The 22085-nt window shown below is 50.6% G+C and overlaps 1 protein-coding gene and 1 long non-coding RNA gene across 3 annotated transcripts in view; one reads left to right on the plus strand and one right to left on the minus strand.

Annotated features, from left to right (window-relative positions):
- The first annotated feature begins 1471 nt into the window (after positions 1-1471).
- Positions 1472-22085, plus strand: part of ABCC4 (ATP binding cassette subfamily C member 4 (PEL blood group)) — a 194927-nt gene continuing 174313 nt past the window's right edge. The window contains exons 1-2 of one of the 2 annotated variants that reach the window (XM_084768221.1): positions 1472-1844; positions 8367-8540. In XM_084768221.1, coding sequence (XP_084624347.1) covers positions 1771-1844; positions 8367-8540 — 248 coding nt within the window. In that variant the 5' untranslated portion in view covers positions 1472-1770. The remainder of the gene's footprint in view (positions 1845-8366; positions 8541-22085) is intronic. The other variant, XM_084768222.1, reaches the window with a different exon arrangement.
- LOC311589311 lies at positions 18614-20261 on the minus strand. Its single transcript, XR_014776495.1, has 2 exons — positions 20229-20261; positions 18614-19346 (listed from the first exon to the last, which is right to left on the minus strand). It is a non-coding gene; the product is annotated as an uncharacterized lncRNA (long non-coding RNA).

Raw genomic sequence — 22085 nt, forward strand, 5'->3', positions numbered from 1 at the left:
CTTGAGTTGTTGTTCCTCCTGTCTGTACCTCCAAAGTGATGAAATTAAAGTTGTGGACCACCACATATGGCTTGACTTCTAAATAAATGCTTATTTATACTAAGATGCTCTGTAAAAACCATTGCTAATAAGGCCATTTAAATAAGCACATATAGGAAATGACTAAAGAAAGTTGAGTTGGTTACTTGAAAGCTGAGTTGGTCACTTTTTTTTTTAAATCATCAACTGGACACAACCCAGACTCACTAGGAAAGTGGGAACTTCAACTAAAGAACTGCGCAGATCAGCCTGGTCTGTGGCCAGTATGAGGGAGTGTTGTATTTGAGATGGCATGAAGGCCCAGCCCACTGCAGGCCTGAGTCAGCAGGCAGCCGTCCTCAAGGCAGCTTCAGCCCCATTGCCGACTTCCCACAGCAATTGGCTGTTACCCGCTAGTATAGCCTGATACAAACCTTTTCCTCCTTAAGCTGTTTCTGGTAAGAGTGTTTTCTCACAGCAGAAGGAGAGGTGAAATTGTCCCTAGCACCATTAATTCATAATCTTTCTTCATGCAGTGCTGAAGTGAATGGAAAGGAGGAGGCGGTTCACTCAGCCACGAACGGAACCGAGGGCCTGTGATCAGGAGTCCAAAAGCTAGAACCATTTCTTACTGCGTCGGTGGTGCAGTCTGCCACGTCACACGCTTACTGTCCATCCCTGAAGCAGTCCAAGTTCACAGGCCAGCTTGAGTACAAATCAGATTTCATCATAACTAACCTTAAGATCTTGGGTGAGCTGGATCTTTTGAGTCTGAGTTTACTCGGTAAAATAGCAATAACCATCTCGAAAAGGGCACTGCACAATTCGAAGCGGAGTAGGCACACAGAAAAGCACACCAAGGTGTCCTGTAACATTGGTTCCCTTCGCCACTGTTTCTCTGCTTTCTTCTTGGGGCTCGGTGAAAGAAACATGACAGGCAGTGTATCTGATCCCTTACCCAACCTAAGAGGACAGCCAACAGCTCACAGAGGTCGGCCATGCCATACCAAGCAATACAGCAAAGGCCCAGAAGCCTGCTCACCAACAATAGCAACATTCACTCATCTCCCCACATCCTTGCGTTCCTTCGTGTGGCCTGACTGGTCTTCACCCCTTTCAGGTCGGCAAAGGCAATCTGTTAAACCCTGTTGTTGTTCCAGGTCAGAGCCTTTGCCCGCAGTACGGGGAACCTCCCACAGCACCCCGTTTGGTCCTGATGAGGGCAACACGCCAAAGGTGAGGGCAGCCAAAGCCAGGCAGCTCTCAGCAAGATCTCCAGAAGCGCGCAGCCCAGGGGGCGTTCCTGAGCGCGGGGGCGGGCTCAGCCCGCGCCGCCCCCACCACCTTCAGGGTGGTGCTTGGGTGCGTTTCTTAAACTTGGGCGAAGTTTGCCACGGGTCCCAAGCACGTGCTGCTTCCTCGCCCGGCCTCGCGTCCTCTACTCCCGACTCCCCCACCCCCGGGCCGCCACCTGGCACCTGCACGCGGTCCCCGCCGTCCCCCTGCGCTCTCACGCGCCGCACCGCGCCGCTCCCGGGCTCCAGGAGGCGGCGGCGGCGACGCGTAGCGGGCGCCCCCGAGGATCCCCGGGAGGCGGGGTCAGGGCGGGCCGGCGCTCGGTTCCCGGAAGCCGCTGCCTGTGAGTGAGGCTCCCGCCGAGCGGACCGGCGCCGCGGCCGGAGGTCCAGCATCCTCTCCCGCGCCCTCCCGGAACAGCGCACACCGCCACCACCGCGGTACCCCCGGGGCAAGATGCTGCCGGTGCACACCCAGGTGAAGCCCAACCCGCTGCAGGACGCCAACCTCTGCTCGCGCCTGTTCTTTTGGTGAGTGCCACGCCTGGGCCGGTCTCGCCGGCCACCGGGTCGGGATGCTCCGCGCCGGGTCGGAGGATGCGTTCCCCGCACGCACGGCCGCACACTCCGGGAGGCGGGAGGGGGGGAACCCCGTCGCGCGTGCGCCGCGCCGCCTGCGGTTCCCCGCCGGCCACCCCACGCCTGCGCCGCTCCTCGCCGGGAGGGGCACGCGGGAACCGGGCGTTAGGCACCGGTGGCGTCCACCGGACGGCGCAGGGATCAGAGGGAGGCGCGGAGGTATCCGGGAAGGTGGACTCTTAATGCCCACCTTGGCTGGTTTCCCATACCAGGCTCAGGGCTTGCACAGTTCCCGCACCCAAATTGCATCTCGTTCTTTCTCTTTAAAATAACCAGCTGTGAACAGCTGGTCTTATCTAATCGCTGCTGAAGCTAGCTAGAGGCCTGGACCAGAGCCTAGCTCTTGTGTCCCTACCGAAGCACCTCACCAGACATTTTTCTTTCAGCTCCACCTATTGCCTCTGTGGGTGCTTGTGTGTGTGTCTGCAAGGAAGTTTAAAAACCTCTAGGTCTCTTTCTGGCCCTTTCTGTTGTCGTACCTTAGTATGGCTGATCTCCTGTGGGTAAAATGATGTCTTATTTACTTATGAATGGGGACACTGTTCCCGATCTAGATCTGCATGCCTTTTCCTTCTCCACTGACTTGCAGCCATAGTGGAGCATGCCTTTGCCTGTTAGATGGACTTTCCCCCCTGCCTTTGATGACTACATCCCCGTTGAGGATGATTTTCTGAAGCCCGTGGGGGTCTTAACCAGATCTCTAGTCTTCAGAGACAGCATCCATGGCCTCGATGCCCAAAACCATGTGTTCCCTTCTCTGGCCCCAGCCCTGCCCCTTTTATTGTAGGAAACAGGTGAAAAGGCTTAGTTAGGTAAGTGACATTCCTAAGTAGTTTTCCATCTGGTAGCCTGGGCTGGCTAGTACTCACGCTTGGCTAACTAGTATAGTTTTTATTTTTTGGCCTCTGGCATTTCATCCTTATCGCATTCTGTTGTTACCTTTTTAAAATGGGAAAACCTAGGGAATTTCAAAGAGCCATTTACCATCGTTTTAATGGCATATACAGTGTGTGCAGGATCTGATTTTGGACATTTGGTAGAGAGGAGCATGCAGGAAGAAGGAATATGGGTGGTGTAAAAAAGAAGAAAAGAAGACAAAACAAACAAGCAAACAAGAAACCAACCAAAAACAAAAACAAAAACAAAAACACACCCAACAAAATAAAACAAAGACAACTCAAAGCAGGTGGACTGTCTTGGCCTCCCGAGCTTTTGGCAAGACATAGAACACTTGATGGCTTTCTGTGAATGGACTTTCAAAATGTAGGTGAAGGGAGAGTGGGGGGTGACACATACCTGTGGTCCTAGTTTCTTGGGAGGCTAACCTGGGGGATGACTTAAGCCTGAGGAGTTGAGACCAGCTGAGACAATGTAGCAGACATGGCATTTTGTTGTTTGTTTGTTTGTTTGAGACAATCTCACTCTGTAGCTCAGGCTGGTCTTGAGGTCTTTGAATGCACAGCAATCCTCCTGGCCGCCTCAGTCTCCTGTGTGCTGGGCTTTTAGGTATGAGCCACCACGTCTGTCAATACCCAGTCTTAAAGAATGTAAGTAATAGCTGGGTGTGGTGTCACATGCCTTTGAGCACTCAGTAGGCAGAGGCAGTCAGATCTCTGAGTTCAAGACCAGCCTGTTCTTCATGGTGAGTTCCAGGATAGTCAGGGTTGTAGAGAGACCTTGTCTAAAAAAGTTAAGTCGTGGCTTCCTCTTGCTGTCTTGGGTGGGCACCCATTTCCACTTCCCAGTTGGGGAGAAATTGGCAGTCTAAGTCTGTGAAGGTACCAAGCTGAGGCACTTTGACTAACCTGCCTAGGATCACACAGCTACGGAATGTCCAGCAGGGTCCAAACCTGTGCAGTGTGGCTCCCAGGAGCTTCCTATGCTGTGCTGCTTGTCCTGGGGAGCAGGTCTTCCGGTGCACGGAGGAGGAGGAGGATGCATTTCTCAAGGGATGGTGGTCTTCCAATTCCTGCTGTTGAAGATGCACTCAAAGCATCCATGGTCATACTGTATGGTATCCACTGCCGAAACAGGGCAGGCAGAGGGCAGCATCAGCACCACCCGAGAGCTTATTAGAAGGTGCAGGTTCTCCAGTGCCCCTCAAGACTGATTGAGTAAAGTCAGAAGCGATGGGGGGGTGTGGTATGCCCCTGTGTGTTTCACAGGGGGCCCGGGTGGTGCTGATGAAGGCTGAGGTGGCCTTACTGTACTATGGCACTCCTTCTGTTGGCATTGCCCGCCCAGTACCATACTTAGCAGGAGGGCCGTGACTTGGTGAAGTTACCAGTAGACATTGATGACAGCTTTTGTCTACCTACCCAGTGCACCGTTTCTCTGTATCTCAGGCTCTGTGGTTTCCTGTCGAGGCGACCTACCTTCATTCACATTGTGTTAAGGTATATTTGATTCTTAGTTGTTGAACCAGCAGTGAGCTGAATGCTAACAGATTCATTGCTATTGAGGAGTCTCCTGTCTCAGTGTTGTGTAAAAAAAAAAAACAAAAAACCAAACCACTCTCCAATTATCTCTGATTGGCTAATAAAGAAGCCAAAGAACCAATGACTGAGCAGGGGAGACAGTAGGAGGGACTTCTGCTCCCAGACTGGGGGTCCCAGGTGGGGGGGGGGAGGAGAGAGGAGGGTGAGGATGTAGTGTTGAGGCTGGACTAGGAGAGGAAGGTCTCTGGGCTGGAGAAGGTTGCTGTGCCATGAGGAGGATGTCACCATGGAGGACTCAGTGGGGACAAGGATGGAGCAGAGGTGGCCATTGTGAGCCTAGAGGACGGGTAAAGGGACACATGCCTGGGAAGTAGGCCAGGCTAGTGTAGTTGAGTAAGAATAGATCAGTGGGGCTGGAGAGATGGCTCAGTGGTTAAGAGCACTGCCTGCTCTTCCAAAGGACCCAGGTTCAATTCCCAGCACCTACATGGCAGCTCACAACTGTCTGTAACTCCAAGATCTGACACCCTCACACCAATGCACATAAATTAAAACTAAATAAAAAATAGATAAAAAGACTAGATCGATGTCTGCGCAGTTCTGGTGGCCTCTGTCTCATTGTCTGGGAGCCAGAGCTGGCGCAGGAAAACCCCTCCATCCCGACAGTTTCCTTTTGCAGCTGCCTCGCTGCGGATGGGGAACCCACAACGTGGGTTCCTGCAGTCGCGCACCTTAGAGAGCAAACCTGATTTCTCACCTTCTTTCTGGAGTGTTTGCTGCAACTCCCACACTTTGCTTCCTGGACTCCTTCGCTTGGTAGCTGCCCAGCCAGGTGAAGGCTGCCAATACAATAGGCCTTCCCGGGATTTTGGTGAATTTGTAGCAGCATGGCTTGATTTGGGCTGTACATTATGATGTTTTGAAAATTGTGGATTTCAGGAGATGACTGTTTCCTCCTTGAGAAACTGCAGATGGTTGCAACACCCGGATGGGATAACTAGCCTAGTACGCGTGCTGGTATTTTCGCTGTCTCTTGCACCCATTTGTTGTTCGGATGCACACACTTACAGGCACACGTCGACACTAAGCAAAGCTCTAAAGCCTGCTTGCTACACATCCTTTAGTTTTGTGGTGGACTTTAAGACATGGTACTGTCTGACTATGGCTTGTGCAGATATTCACTGTTGTTGAGCATACCTACCGTAAGAGTATGCAGCACTAGTCCGTGGCCATATAATTTGGTGTCCTCCTCCTCCTCCTCCTCCTCCTCCTCCTCCCCTTTCTCTGGCTGTTGGTGCTGGGGGGCGGGGAGGGTTGGAGCAAAGCCTTGTGCAGGTTACACTCTACCACTGACCATCAGTCAAGCTCCGTCAACATGACTCTGTTACATCCCAGGATCACCTGGATTCCTTGTTTTTATTTTTATTTTTTTTAAGCTATTGTGTTGTTTTTAAAAAGCCCACCAGAGTTTCTTTTTGCAGCTGATGTAAAATAGGTACCAGATTTTTCAAAACAGCTCATCTTCCCATCACTTTTTATTGAGTAGTTTGTCATACCTGTGACTAGAAATAAATGGTGTGGTATATAGCTTATGAAGTACTGTGTCCAGCCAGGCCGTAGTGGCACACATCTTTAATTCTAGTACTCTGGAGGTGGAGGCAGGAGGGTATCTGTGAGTTTGAGGCTGGCCTGGCCTACAGAGAGAATTCTAGGACAGCCAGGGGTATGTGGGGAAGTGCTGTCTTGAAAAAAACCAAAAATAAAAATGCAAAACAAAATACAAAACAGAAGAAAAAAATAAGTACTGTGTCTAGCTGGGCATAAGAACATCCAAGGCCTGTGCTCTTCCATGAGTTGTCCTACTTCCCTGCTGCCCCCTGGTGTTGTCACCAACATCCAGCAAGGCCTGTGGGTGTACTCTGTATTTCTAGGGCAGGCCTCCTACCCAGGAGGTCTTGGGGCTTGCAGCCCCAGATGGAAGGTTAGCTGGGAAGCACTTTCCCAGGGTGCCAGTGTTGAGGCGCTCTGGGGGACAGATGCATCTGGCCCCAGAGAGTACTTAGGTCCTCATTCTCCTGTAGCTAGCTGGCTGTGTCTCTGTTGAGAGATGTCATCTTGCAAGGCCCATGCTGTTGTAGAAACTGCCACTGGTAATGAGACAGACTCTCTGGGGACTCTGATCTTAGACTAAGCTCAGGACCTGGGGATAGAAATTGCAGAGGTTGGCAATGCTGAGTGTTTATTTACTCATTTTACTTTCTGATTCAGGGTGTCACTTTTTAGCCCAAACTATAGGCTAAACTCGCACCTTCTTGTCCTGAGTGCTGGGATTTCAGATGGAATCCGTATCTAGCTTGGCAGGGTTTAATTTTAAACTGGCGTTTTTGTGCCATATTTTCAGTATTTTTTTAAACAAACACTACACACACACACACACACAAACACACACCACACACACCACATATACAAAACACAACAACAAACACACATACACACATATACACACACCACATATACAGAACACAACACACACACACACCCTACCCCCCACACTACACACCACACACACACAGCATCCCCTCTCATCCCCCCCACACTCAGAACACACACATGCACCTCCCACCTACCACCTGCCTTATCATGAGGAGAGGTCAGAGTGCAACTCACTCGGGTCATCAGGCTCCTGGCAAGCACCCTCATCTGCTGAGCCATCTCTGTGGCCTTGCTGGTAAGAGGCAGAGTGCCAGGTTTCTGAAGGGCAAAACAAAACAACAACAACAAAAACCCTCCTGGCCCCCAGAGTAGGAAGGAAAGTCTCAGATGAATTTAAAGATCAACCCTTGTAAGAAATCTTCACGTTATGTACAGTATGAAGGACAGTGAAAACAGAGGTAAGCAGAGTGGGCGCCCAGTGTCTAGATATTAAAACCCGTATTTACCTGTCTAGTAATGACCTCCAACATGGCCTCCAACATGACCTCCAACATGGCCTCCAACATGACATCCAAATTGGCATCCAACATGCTTTTCAAAGTGTAGGTCATAGGTCTCTTATGGAGCCCCTGCTGTGAGGCCCCAGGGAGTCTGGTTGGGTCCTGGGGCTCTGTTTTGATGGCTACCACACATTGAGAGGCACAGGCCAGATGGGTTGGGCGTCTAATTAGGAACGTCATAGCTTGGACGTGGCTGTGTCACAGCTGAAATGCTTCCAGGTCATCAGAATAAGTCATAGGTGTTTCCCATCAAGCCCAGAAGTGCTCAGCGTCTGCCTGCCTGCTGGGCCCTAGCAACAGGCAGGTGGGAATGTTGGCTGACTGAATGTGTATGCTGGCTTTATCATAGACCTTTTCGGTCGTTAGTGAATGAATGTGGTTTTCACAAGTGTGCTTCCTCCTGTGCTGCCTGGTTTCATGTTGACTTGACACAAGCTGGAGCCCCAGCTGAGAAAATGCCTCCAGAAGATCAGGTTTAGGCAAGGCTAGAGGGCATTTTCTTAATTAGTGATTGATGGGGGAGGGCCCAGCCCATTGTGGGTTCTGCTGCCCCTGGGCAGAAAGATGGTCCTGGGTCCTATAAAAAAGTAGGTTGAACAAAGCAGGGAAAGTGAGCCAGTAAGAGCAGCCTCCCTCTGGCTTCTGCATCAGCTCCTGCCTCTAGGTTCCTGCCCTGTTTGAATTCCTGTCCTGACTTCCTTCAACAAACTGTGAGGTGGAAGTGGAAGCGAAATACACCCTTTCCTCCCCAAGCAGCTTTGGCTTTGTGTTTCGTAGGCAGAATTCTCATTTCACTGCTAGCATCATTATCTATCTAGTTATCATCCTTTTCAACCCTTATCCTCTGGCAGCGGACACTACCGTTTGGCTTTAGAGATGCCTGTGGGGTCATTCATTCATCAGCTCACCCACCCACCCAGCAAATGCCGATGTTTCCTCAAGCCTGGCTGTTGGCTTTTTAGCTCTTTCTCTTTTTCTTTCAGTGAAAGCCAAATTACCCTGAAACAAGTTGGGACCACTCTGCTCAAAAGCTCTTGTGCCTCCTGTTGTTCTCCGGAGCAAACCAGAATTCATGTTGTCCCTGACTCTGGATGGGGCTGTGACCACAGTTTAGCTGTGGCTTGGAGAAGCTTCTGCGGGACACTTTCTGTAAAGGGGTAGGCGGTACATACATCTGGCTTTGCTGCGTGCTGTCCCTTTTGCAGCGAAGGACTCAACCTATTTTTACAGCTCATGGTCTTACGTAGCACTGAGCCAGGAGGTCTGATGAAAGATGTATCTCAGGTTCCAGGGTGTCTCCGAGGGATCGGCCTCAGCAAAGGGCAGGATGGAGACACTACTGAGGGAGCTGATGAACCCTGGAGAGGACCGGCCAGAGCATCGTTAGCAGTGCCATCTGTGGTGCAGCCCACTGGCCTCTCGGTCTGTGGGGTTTGTCCTCACATAGCCTTCTGCCTTATTTCTATTTTTGTTCACGGTATCAATATCAGAGCTGAGTGGCTCACCGCTGCCACTTAACAGTTTTTAGTGTGAGCACTAGGAAGGAACAGGTCTAGAGGACGTCCTCCAAGGTGTGGCAGAGTCACTTGCCAACACTTTCCACAAGATCACCTCACCTACCCCACGGGAGTCCGGAGGTGTTGGATCTCCTGGGTGGCCATTCCCCATGAGGGAAGCGGTTGGTGTGTTGGCAGCATTTACTTTGTACAAATGTAGGCTGCTTATATTCATGAATATATTCTCAGCTTGCCCCCCTTCATTTGACTCCGAGTGGAAATGACTTCCACTTATTTAAGTTTTTGGGATAGGTTCTCATGAAGCCCAGGATGGCCTGGAACTTGTGTAGCCCAGGCTGTCCTTGAACTTCTGTGCCTCCTGCCTCTACCTCCCAAGTTTTGGAATTACAAATGTCTACCTCTGTGCCGAACTGACGGCAGTTATCTCTACGAAGTTCACCAGCCTGTTTCAGTTTGAGTTCCCTTCTCTCTTCTGATGATGGTGTGGGTTGAATGTAGGGCTCCACACATGTCCAGCACATGCTCCGTCACAGAACTGCAGTGCAGGCCCTGGTTAAGTTCTCTCAGGGTGACATGGCCAAATCGGTGTCTCTGGCTTCACTGTGGCTGTTCAACAACAAAGGAAAACTTAAAGAAAGGCCCGAGGCCATCCCCTCCCTAGGCCAGTTTGAATTCTGATTCTAGAAGGCAACACCCAGGCACAAATAATTTTAAAAGGCTCCTTCCCTTTCTGATGGACAGTAAAAACCCATAACCACAGACTGCAGCATTCCCAAGGTCAGTGCGCTTGACTGAACCTCCCTATTTTTAGGCCAAGAGTTCTGAGCCACCCTCATCCCTCTTCCCTGTAGGTCTCTCTTAGGACCTGCTGACCTCAAAGGGCTGTGGCTGCTGTGGAGTTGGCTCAGCAGGTGGCAGCGGGGGCGAGGGGCGGGGCCCATGATTCAGGGGTCTTGGGGATAGTGGGCTATTTGATCCTTACAGGAACAACTTGGGGGATGGGCTCAGCCCTCACAGTGAGGAAAACGAGCCTGGAGAGACCAGAAATGTACCCTGCCCGCTCGGGTGGGCAGGGTGCAGCTACAGATTGGTTCTGTGTTTCTGATCATTCCCAACCTGCGCTGCTGTTTCTGCTTGATGCTGTGTGCAGCCGCCATATGGAGATGGTGCTGTGGATGATGGGGTCAGAGACTGAACTTGGGAGGAGCTTAATGGAGGGGAAATGCCAGCTGTTCTCTTACAAAATTGCTCATCCAGTGTATGGCTTTTAATCTGTAGGTCTTGTTGGTCAGGATGTGGCCGGGATCCAATTGAGCATTTCTGTTAATGCCACCTCTTAAAGGGTCCCTTATCAGCCAGCAAGCTCCTTCTCTCACAAGACCACATGCAAGACATACGTCCTGTTTATATATATATTTTTTAGAGATTTGTTTTTGCTGTTATTTTTGTTTGTTTTCCTTGTTGTAGCCTTGGCTGTCCTGGACTCACTCAGTAGACCAGGCTGGCCTCGAACTCAGAGATCTGCCTGCCTCTGCCTTCAGAGTGCTGGGATTAAATGTGTGCGCCACCACCACCTGGCATTCTTTAAACCCTGTGAAGGGATATGTACATATGGGGAGGCCAGGGGTGTGGATTCCTGCTCACCCCTGTCCTTAGCAGGAGCAGTGCAAGCTCCCAACTGCTGAGCCGACCCCCCAAGCCCTGGCTGTCTCGTTCTTGTTTTTGTTCTTTTAAAATGTTATGTACCAGGATTTAAGTGAGATTTATTTATCTATTTATTTTTGCGACTGGGTCTCTAAAAGTAGCCCTGGCTATTCTGGAACTCACTTGCTGTGCAGATTGGGCTGACCTCGAGTTCACAGAGAGCTGCCCACCTTCGTGTGCACCACCATGTCCAGCCCTTTGTCCTATTTCAGGTTAACAGAGGCGAAATGATTGACAACCGGCCAGGCCTGGGCCTCAAGGGGCCTCAGTGTTCACAGGCTCCAGATGTGGTGTTTGCAGGACACCGGCTGCTTGTTTAACAGTTCGGTTTTCAACTGTAATGCCGACTCTGCTGGTATAGTGTATACAGTACCCAGTATACATGAGGCCTGCTGAAAAATAGTATTCCCCACTCCGATGTGGGGCTGTGACTGAAGCCATGACCCCATGCATTTCACCAGCACTCCCCTCTGACCTGCATCCTCAGCCCACCCCCCATTATAGGAGTCTTTTTAATTGCTCCACAGGACTAAGTCTTACTGAAATCTTTGTGACTTAAAAAGAAAATACCTAAAGTGTTAGCTTCCTGGATTCAGAACCTAGTGTTTCCTCACTGTCGTCTCAGCTCGAGGTCGAGCCACTTGTCCGCCATGTGCCTCATCACTGATTGTAAATGATCGTGTTAGGCTTCCTCTGGGCTGCTCGGATCTGGAGTCGATGACACCCCACCTTACAAGTGAGGAGCTGGATCGTGTAGTGTGGAACGTGAGCTAGAGACCTCGAGAGTTCTGGTCCACAACCTTTCATTTAATACCTGTGTGATGCCGGACAGGATGCGCCGCCACGCTGGGCTTTGTTGGTAGAATAAAACTGTCTCGGGGCATATTCTTACTGAGACTGTTAATTTTCATGATCAAGCTTGGCTGGATTTTAAATTGCCGAGGAGATTGGAGAGGCCCCTGTGCTTGTGTCTTGGGGGCTTTTCCAGAGATGTGGGAAAGGTTACCTTCAATACGCCATCCCAATTCCGTGAGCTGAGGGCACAGTGGGAGAGGGGGAAAGCCTCCTGCAGGTGTCATCGCCACCCAACCCCTGCCTCATGTCTGGCTGGCCATAAAGTGGGCAGATCTCCACCATTTGGCTTCTTGCTGGCCGGCCTCCTCTTTCCTCAAGCTGCACGGCACCTAGCAACCACGCCTCCTTGTCTGAATGCAGGGAGGGGCCTGGCTGGGACAGGTGGGCTGGTCCTTTGCCGCCGCTTGGCTGGAGCTGTTTCCTGAGAGCCCAGTCTCTGCTGCTTCAATAATCCCTTCTTTGAGATTTGCTGCGCTCTGTGGCACGAGCCCCACTTAGCATTCTCTCTCACGTACATGTGGTTCCTAGCAGTTGGTGTGAGGTTTTCCAGCCACACCCATCCTTTGTTGTTCATTCCGAGTGCACACATACACCGAGGCCAGGTCACCTGTCTCTTAACCAGCACTGCTGAAGTCCTGCTGGAAAAACACTTATCAACGGGGCTCAGTCCTTTCCCTCAGCAGCGTGGACCTGCTGGGTCACATGCCCCGTGTTTGGGGAAGTTGCTGTTCCTTTTCTTTTCCTTGCGTAGTGTTCCCCGTTGGTAGGAGCTGTTTATTTTATTTTTTACATTTAGTCCTCCTAATTTGGCTATTTATTTGTTGTGTTCCTCTTTTTATTTTTGTTATTTTTTTTAAGATCAACATAGAAAAGAACGTTTCATTAGGTCATATTTATCCATATATACCTCTCTTCAATTCCCTGGGAGTAAAGCAAAAAAAAAAAAAAAATTCCCATAACATCTCTGTGTTTTTAAAGAACCCAAAATTTGTCACGCCAAAGACCTGGCCTATGTCAGCGGCACTAATGGCTGTAGCGACCTTCCCTGCCAGATCAGCAGAGACAGGTACAGGAAGTGAGGAAATCACTTGAGTGCATGGGGAAGATGGCCTGAGATACCCCAGGATGACATCACTAGCACTGCTTATGGCAACACCCCCCTCCCCCCCCATGCAGCGACCATGCTGTGCTTTATGTATTTGGACCAGTGTAGGCCTCCCATCAGGCTGCAGAGGTGGCAGGCACTGTAACAGCTCCCTTACCCTAGCACCAATAACCCAAAGGCAGTACGGAGTTGCAGCAGAGAGGTACCGCCTGTGCCCCAGCCCGGGTCTGAGCTGGCTTGGCTCTTTACCTTGGGAAGTAGCAGGGTCCGTTACACCGAAGGCCAAGCATAGGTTAATGTTTGCAACTGTAAAAGTTAAGGCCCTCGTCCAGGGTCAAAGCTGAGCCATAGCCGAGCAAAGACCCGTGCTCTGCAGACCTAGAGATCTCGACGCTTAGTGTAGTCTGCCACTTGTCAGCAGGAGACGTGTGGCAGACGCTGGACACTTGCTGGTCTGACAGAGGAAAGTAAGAGGACCAAGGTGGAGGGGGAAACTGGAAAACTTGTTCTTGGTGAGAGATTTCTGAGGGAGGGTGAACAGGAATAGGAGGCGGGGTCTCCTAAGGCCCAGCCTGGCAAGAACCCCTGCCCATGGAGAGGAGGTAGCCACTTAGGAGGGCTGTGCAGCCCCTGGCAGTGGTATTACCAGCTAGAAGCCTCTTGTCCTCAAGGAGATGGGAACGTTTACTGCACGTATTGTCCTTGGCTGGTGCCATAGTTTGAGCAGGACCCCTGGGCCCAGATCCACCCATCATAATGTTCTTCTTGTAGGTTTCTAGGACCCTCTGGATCCTTCTATTTCCCCATTCTCCTGTGCTTCTCTCACCTAGAGTCCCAATAGGATGTCTCAAACTATGGCACCAGCCAAGGACAATACGTCCAGTAAACTTCAAACCCCTCCCCAGATCTAGCCAATGGACAGGACATTCTCCACAGTTGAGTGGAGAGTGGGGTCTGACTTTCACACAAACTCTGGTGCCCCATATTTGACCACGTCCCCTGGATGGGGAGGCATAGTGGCACTCAGAGGAAGGATAGCAGGCTACCAAGAAGAGACATGATACCCTATGAGCATATACAGGGGGAGGAGGTCCCCCTCAGTCACAGTCATAGGGGAGGGGAGTAAGGGGAAAATGGGAGGGAGGGAAGAATGGGAGGATATGAGGGATGGGATAACAAGTGAGATGAAATATGAATAAATTAATAAAATATATTAAAAAAAGAAGATGGGAACGGTCTAAGGTTAAGGGGGGGCGTGGTCAGAGAATGTCTTTCAGAGTCGAATTCCCTGGATGCTGATGCCGGTCTGTGCTGTGGCCCCATGTCACCAGGGCTATTGGACTGGGAGCTGTAGGCTCAGCAGTAGCAGTCCCCCAAGAGCTTCTGTTCCCCACCATGGTCAGCAGATGCTGAGGCCCAGACAGCGACAGGCCTGGGGAGTGAGCTCTGGGAATGGTGGGGGCCCAGTCAGTCTCCAGGCCAGCGCTGCACACCTGAGGCTTGAGACACCACCAACGCTGTGTTTTTAGAGCTTTGATCTCATTCTAAAAGTTTCACAGAAGCAAAGCAGGTGTGGCACTTTCTTACAATCCTAGCACTTGGAACAGAGATGATGAGGAAGGAATTCAAGCTGTCCTGGGCTGCTTTGTCTCAAAACAAAACAATACTCAAACAAAAACAAACAGCAAAACCAAACCAACCAAACAAAAAAAATCCCCAGACCAGTCCTATGGCCCCCCAGGTGGAGAGGCAGAACTGACTCTTGAAGTTTGTCCTTATTTTAAATGAATACTTTTTTTTTAAAGCTTTCCTTCATCTGTTTCCTTGACCTTAACCCCTCAGTCCTTACTCCCCTGCTCTCTCCTGTTAACTAAAAATGCCGAGGGTTACCCTGTGTGGTGGCATCGAGTCCATCCCTGCCCGCGCATCACACGCGCGGCCTGCTGCAGTGTCCCTCACAAATACTCATTAAATAGGCATTTGCTAGAAGCACACACAGACACCCCCCCCACATACACTCTTTACAGTGTTGTATAATGAATAAAGATGCCTGCATTCTCCTGCTCTCTCCTGCACAGCAGGTGATTTATACACGTGCTAACATGTGAGACTTTCAAAGGACAAGACCCTCTTCTACAAAGGGCAGCACACTGATGGTCAGCACACTGATCACCTCTCCTCTGTTCATTAAACAGCAGCAAAGCCACCCATCATGGTCAAGGCCTATTTAGCTGGTTTAGGGACCAGGATAAGCCATAGCCCCACTTTTGAGCACACCAAGAAGAGTACCCTGCTCTGAGGGTGTATCTCTGAGGACCCTTGCTCACCCTGAGTCTTTTTCCATCTTTCAGTTTCAGATCTTGCATCCATAGGCTCTGACCCCCACCCTCACCCCCACCCCATGTCCCACAGATCTGGTCCCGCCTGTCTTTCCACTTGTCGTTCTGTGGAACTGGGGACTCCCCAAATCCTTATGTGGAAAGTCCAGCCTCTACTATTGTAGACTGTGATTGTACTGTGAGATGAGGTTTCTAACTAGGCAATTAAGAGTGAATTAGCTGGTTGAGATAAACTTTAACTCAATAAGGCTGGTGTCCAGATTTCCTCATTGTATGCGGACACTGTATACAAGGTGGACATCTGAGTGCTGGGAGGCAGAGAGAGGGCCTTGCCAAGACTCAGAGGGAGAAACCGCATCCAGGGGGAAGTAGAGGCCTCAGAAGAAACCTGCTCTGCGGTCACCTTCCATCTCATCTTCCTGCTTCTACAGCTGGGAGGGGGTAATTTTCTCTTTGTTTGCAGCCACCCAGGCTATTGTTCACGGTGGCTTGGGCAGAGGAACAGAACCCACATGCCTTCCAGAAGCCGCAGCTAAATGAAGTGTCCCATTGTTGTTGCTAGACGCGCTGTTGTTTTAACCTGCCCTCTGTTGGACTGAGCTTGCCCGGCGTCTTCACTGGGCACCCGGCAGCTCCTCACACAGCCCTCCCTTACTTTTCCTTCCGAGCTAATGAGTAGATTTCAGCCTTAATTCCAGAATGTCTTCAGATGTGGGACCAGATCCCATAAACCCTTCAGAACCCTCTGCCGTGTGTTGATGAGAGGCAGGAAGGCTTGCTCTGGCCCTGGACAAGCAGTCTCAGTGTTCTAAGTAAATTACGGCTCTTGAAGCTGGGTCGCTGTTATTGTTGGTCTTGCTCCCCCAGCGCCGCGGCGGCAGTGGGGTGTGTCTTTGGCATAAATTTCTGTGTTTCTTCCAGGCTGTGAAACACAACATCCCAGGCCCATACTCTGAACTTTCTCTTTCACATGCAAATGCCCTGGACTGGTTTATTTTTGGGAAAACCCCAGAGAAGTCTTTGTGGGGTGTCCAATATTAGCAGCAACGAGAGAGATGGCTCCGCTGTTCTCTTTGGCAGACTCCGAATTCTTTCTCCTCTGTCCCTTTAAATATAACACGGGCGCTTGTTTTTCCTTAAAGGTTTTGTAAAAGGGAGGTGTGTCCCCTGGGTTAAGCCAAAACAGGGTCCTTCTTCATCCTTTTCCTGGCACTTCTGCCAGCAGCTGCCCAGCAAGTAAGCTGAAGGCTTTTGAAGGGGAATTCATGGAGCGGCCTCACCCTCACAGCTTCTGGGGAGGGATTGGAGGAAGAGGAGGAGGAAGAAGAGGAGATGGAGGAGGAAGAGGAGGAGAAGAGGAGGAGAAGGAAGAGGAGGAAGATGAGGAAGAGGAGGAGGAGAAGAGGAGAAGAGGAGAAGAGGAGGAGGAGGAGGAGGAGGAGGAGGAGGAGGAGGAGGAGGAAGAGGAGGCACATTTTCTCAGAGTCCCTTCCAGGAAGGATAAGGCTCAGCCGGAAGGGATCCCACAGAGCATCCAGCTCAGGGACTTTGGGGAGGGAGTTAATGGCCTTTGATTTCTGGGAACTGACCATTAAAAAAAAATTTTTTTAAAGGGCTAAACAAAGCAACTACGTGGCAGCTAATACTGAACATTATGAGGCCGTGGGAGAGATGCCGTGAGGGTGTTGTGGCCCCATCAAGCCCTGACTGGCTAACTCTGGGTGACGCTTAACTGCCATTTTGATTCCCTGTGGAAGGGCGCTAGGTGCATCTCATTTAGGGTCTCCAGAGAACACTCAGGTGCATTCCCTTTCTTCCCTCCTGGTATTTAGGTCCGTTTCCTGGGAAGCATTTCAAAGAAAGAGGGGCTGTGCTTGAACATGAGATTTTTAAGGACCCCAGTGGCAAGTGTGGTGACCACAGTGTCCTTCCTGGGGGAGTAATTCAGAGCCTTAGAAGAAACAGCCTAGCCCTGTGTGTCCTGCACCCTCCCAGGAACTGGCGCTGGCTGTTGGCAAGTGTCAGCCCTGACTTCCTCCCTGGGCCTCGCCTCCCTTGGCCTCCTCTGCCTCCACAGGCTTCTCCTGTCTTCCGTTCTGAGGTGTGTTTCTTCCTTCAGGCTTCCCCGAACCTCCTCGTAGGCAGCTTTCCTGAGACCAGCGAGAATGGCACCCATAGCCTGGCTGTCTGCCGTATTCTGTCCCCAGTGGAGGACACTGGGGCGCCGAGGCTAAGGTGCCAACAGCAGCAGCATGGACAAAAGGAAGGGGCAGGACTGGCGAGCTCCTGTCCTCAGCTGCTGAAGGCAAAGGCAAGGAGAGGGACGCGCTCCCGCTCCCGAGCGGCTTCACGTGCAGTCTGCACAGTCAGGGAAGGCTTACAGCGGTGTGTGGTGGGTTACTGTGTGCAAGCTGTGCTTTCCTGCCCTGAATCCATCAAACTGCAGCTCTTGAAGCACACACACCACACTGTGCAAACTGTTGCTGGGTTTAACAGTCTGAATATCTCAAGTGTTGCCAGGTTCCTAAGAGATTTGGCTTCTGCTTCAATGGTAGTGAGGAGGGTCAATGCTTTCTGGACCCAAGTCTCCCTCTGGCCTATTTTCCTAGGTGGTGGTGGTGTGTGTGTGTATATGTGTGTTTGTATTAAACCCATGGACTTCCACATGCTAGTATTCTGCCACTGAGCCAGGCCCCAACCCCTTACTCATCCTTGTATTTTTAGAGGAAGTGGTCACTGTGGCAACTTCTTCCGCCTTTCCCCTTCCCCACAGAGGAGGAAGATAACCGGACCCTGATTTACCATGAGATCAGAGTAATAAAGGAAATTCTAGTTCTCTGGGATGGGAGCTCTCCGCCCTCCTCACTAGGACTTCTAGGCTGGCCCTGGGCTTGCTATGTAGCTGAGCCTGGCTTTGAACTCATCTTTCTGCCTTCCCTTCCCAACTGCTGGGGTTAAAGGAGTATGCCGCAGCACCCAGCTTTCACTTACTCTTTCTAAAATCCTCTTCACTTCTGCCAGGTGGCCTCGGGTGTACCTGGGTGTACCCTTCTTGCAGTTCCCACCTTGCTCGTGGACAGGATAATGTAATATTCAATAAGCTTTATGCATATTAACAGTTAGTGGCAGCTTAGTACTCTTTATATTCTTGAGCAGGCATCCTCAGAAATGAACTATGACCTTTGCTTTCTATATAGGATAACGGCCGTGACAGCTGCAAAGGAGAGTGTGTAGTCTTTTCCCTTCTGTCCTGGAGTCACCCATAGCTTGTCCTTCGAGTGAGTCAGACTTTCAAACTGTTATACCTGACCACTTATGACAGACATCTACTCTTGGTCCAGTCTCCTGGAGAAAGGGATGAGTGCAGCCAGTGGTGAAAAATAAGCAGCTAGCTTCAGCGACCTGAGCCCGAGGCAGTGCAGACATGGCGGACAGAAGGCCAAAGTCAGGACAAACTACCAAGTGTCCCGGCTTCACTGAGAGGCTAGGGCCTCTGGGCTCACAGGGTCCCCAGTTCTTAGGTATTTGAACCATCTGGCTGCTCTATTGGGGTGACATGTCTGACTGTCCTGCTGTGGGCAGGATGAGACAGTGGACCAGGAAGACTCCTGAAGCCTTTGGGGTTTGCTCAGGTGGCAGAGAGTGGGGAGCAGTTTCTTTGGTATTAGAAATAAGTTTGGCATAGAAAAGAAAAGAGACCGCCACTCCAATTGACGTGTCTGGATAAGGGGAGTTTTACTCTTGATCAGGAGGGTGTGCTGGGAAGACCGAACACGCAGACAGGAAGTGACTGTCATTTTCCTTTTGCCTGGGGTCTGACCTTACAGTCTTAATTCAGTTGGGTGGTCTGAAAAAAATTATACACAGGTAATAAAGCAAGGGGAGGTGGGGGTCACTGCTTCAAAGAGGAAAGGGCACTGTTCCCCCCGTCACATTTCTAGACTATAGCAGTAAGCAAATAAGGTGGGGTGTGTGTGTGTGTGTGTGTGTGTGTGTGTGTGTGTGTGTGTGTGTGTGAGAAAGGACTTGTCCTAAACACAAGTTTTTTTAGCATTTGATAGAAGGGACTCCGACTTGATATTTTGTACATTTGGTATGTGGGAACCCCACATGTGAGAGGCTGGGGAATCGGGGTGCATTTGCTCTGTATTTGAGTAGTCCTTCCATCTTGGTCAAGCTGTCATTTGATCTGGTATCTTTTCTGTTGCTGCTGCCTGTAAATGTATATGGTGTTTCGTCTGCATGTTTTTCTGTGCACTACATGTATACATGAGCAATGCCTATAAAAGCCAGAAGAGGACATCAGATTCCCTGGAATTGGAGTTGTAGCCATGTGTGAGCTGCCACGTGGGTGCTGGGAATTGAACCTGGGTCTTGCAGGTGCAAGCCGCTCTTCACAGCTGAGCCGTCTCTCTGCCTACCCATCTCAGTTGGATATTCATCCTGCGGAGTGGATGGAAGAAAGAGGAAGTTGTGTTTGATGTTTTCCTGTAGGAACCAGTTTGTTGTTCTTAACAAAATCTCAAAAGTTTGATTTTACCAATAAAGACACAGGAGCCAGATGCTGGGGTGAAAGCCTGCTAGCTCAGAGAGGCAGAGAAAGCACCCAGCCGACCTTCCTCCTCAGCCGCATCCCAGCCGGCATGCCGTCTTTTCAAACAGAATGTTCCTCCCTTCTCCTTCCGGTGCACCTCTCTATCCATCCTCCTAGCTTCCTTCTGCTCTCTATGGCTGCTTCTTAACCTGTGTTCACGTCCTGTCAGCTGGCTGCTTGCTCCACCTCTTGACCTATGATTGGCTTTATTTGATCCTGTTTATAGTATTCAAGCGAAAAGCTCTTGGATTAAAGGTGTGTGCTAGGGTTGAGCCACACCGAAACTAGACGCAGGATCCACCCCCCACCCCTCCAGCAAAGGGCACAGTCTCCAGGTTCACAGTGTGACCGACTTACCCTGCGACACCAGCTCCCTCTGCATCTCCCTGCTCATCACACTCTTCCTTCCTTGGGACAGTTTAGTGACCGCTCCCAGCACAGACGGCAGCACTCTGAGACTGGCAAGGGCTTCCTGAGGGCGTACTGCAGGCCGTCTGCCCTCTGCGCCGTGTTTGATTGGAACACACTGGCCCCCACTTACTACCACTTAGGGAGCGTGTCTCCTGCTGTCTAAGCTGGCTGCCCCCCCCCCCCCGTGGCTTCTTTTTGGTTTGTTGTGTGACTGTTAACTGTATTTTAGAGTCTGTCATTTTAGCCTGGCTGTCTTCAGTATCCCAGAACGAGAGTTGCATAGAGACCATAATCTGTCATTTAGAACCTTTGGGGAGAACCTTTTGCATAGTGGATGCTTACGCCGTCGTCAGTTTGAACGAACTGTTATGATTCCAGCCTCCTGTAGCCTTGTCTCCAGACTTCTGATGAAAAAAATTGAGCTGGTGCCGGGCGTGGTGGTGCATGCCTTTAATCCTAGCACTTGGGAGGCAGAGGCAGGCGGATCTCTGAGTTCAGGGCCAGCCTGGTCTACAAAGCGAGTCCAGGACAGCCAGGGATACACAGAGAAACTTTGTCTCAAAAAACCAAAACCAAAAAAAAAAAAAAAAAAAAAAAAGAGCTGTGGGGTTCCATGTTGTCATGTGCTGTGGCTGAAGGCCCCTACCATAGTGGTCAGGAAAAAGAGCCCCCCCCTCCCTGCCCAGCTGCCCCCGAGTCATGGTACTGGGTCTTGTGGGTTGGGGAGGGGGTGTTTTCCGGGGTTCTTGTTCTGGGGTGCGGGTTTCATCTGTGGGGGCTTCCTGCGCCTCATTTCTTTCCAGTGAGGCACAGGTGTCCTTGGAACAGAAGCCCAGCTAGAGTCTGGATTAGCTTGGAGATGGCATCAGGAAGCCGGACTGGTGGTAGGATGATGGGACAAGGCAGGCTGGCCTGGGGATGAGGGGCCGCGCATGGGCCAAGGCTCTCTTTCACCCCGTTACCTCTCTGACAGACCCTGTTTGTGTTCTTCTCAGCTGCCTTAGTTTTTCCGCCCCTGTGAGCAGTGTGGCCTCCATGGAATATTTGTCGGTGGAATTGGAGAAGGCATCATTGTTGTTGTTGCGATGATGATGATGATGATGATGATGATGATGATGATGATGACGACCGTTTCAGAAATCGCCCTGAAGTTCACTGTAGAATTTTCTTTTCCTTCTTCATTTCCTACCAAGCAAGCCCTTTAGTAGTTTGCTGAGGGAGACTTGTCAAAGGCTGTTTTTGTTCTCTGGATCTGCAGCTATTCTGGCCGAGGGTTGGTATGTTAGTAACTCACCCATGATGCTTCAAGGCGTGAACTGACTCAGCTGGAATTTTCCTCATCTGCCTCATGGACACAGCGCCTGCCCACCCAGAAAGCCCTTTAACACCGAGTAATAGGTAGAAATGTTAGGCTGTAAATGGCTCTCAGTGCCGTGCATTGAGCACAGCGTCTCAGGGCAGGGGCCCGTAATTTGAAGTACAATTTGTTCCTGCTTGGCAGAACATTGCTAACAAAGCAAAGCTTATTTCCAGGTCTGGAGTCACAGCCGCACTTTCTCCATGGAGCCCCTCGGCCAGAGAGGTGGGGTGTGTGTGGTTAGAGAAAAGTGCAACTAATTTGCATGGAAAATGCGTGGGAAAAGTCCTAAGTTAACATGGGGATGGTGGAGTTTTAGGTCAGCGTCTTCAGTTTTGTCACTGAGCTGCTGAGGGCTGGCAAGCCTTGCTTCCCAAGCTAAAGCTAAAGCAAGCTCTGCTGTTGTGGCGTAGATAATCACCAGAGCTCAAACTCAGATCAGTGCATGTTTATCCAGCCGTTTGTCTTTTCTCCTAAGAGTGCAAGGTGCTAACATCATAAGAATTAAATGAAAACTTAGGCTCAACTACGTCAACAGTAATTTTTCTTACTTACAGTAAAGCTATAGTTTATAGAACCGAGTACTTCTCTTCTCTAGGCTTTGTACCACTTGCAAACAAACAAACCAATCCTGAACTATAGGGTAGCATAGGTTGGGGCCCCAAGTCTCTGTGCCAAAAATGCTCTCGAGGGGCCTTAAACATTGGAAGTTAAAAGGGAAGTGTGCAGAGCGCTGAGGGGTGCTCATCTCTCTGAGCTTGATTTCCCAGCACTGCACAAAACATAAGTTGCTCTGTTGCCCTTCATGTGAGAGCCACTC

Source organism: Acomys minous (assembly GCF_964271855.1).
Source record: "Acomys minous genome assembly, chromosome: 18".
Taxonomy (NCBI): Eukaryota; Metazoa; Chordata; class Mammalia; order Rodentia; family Muridae; genus Acomys; species Acomys minous.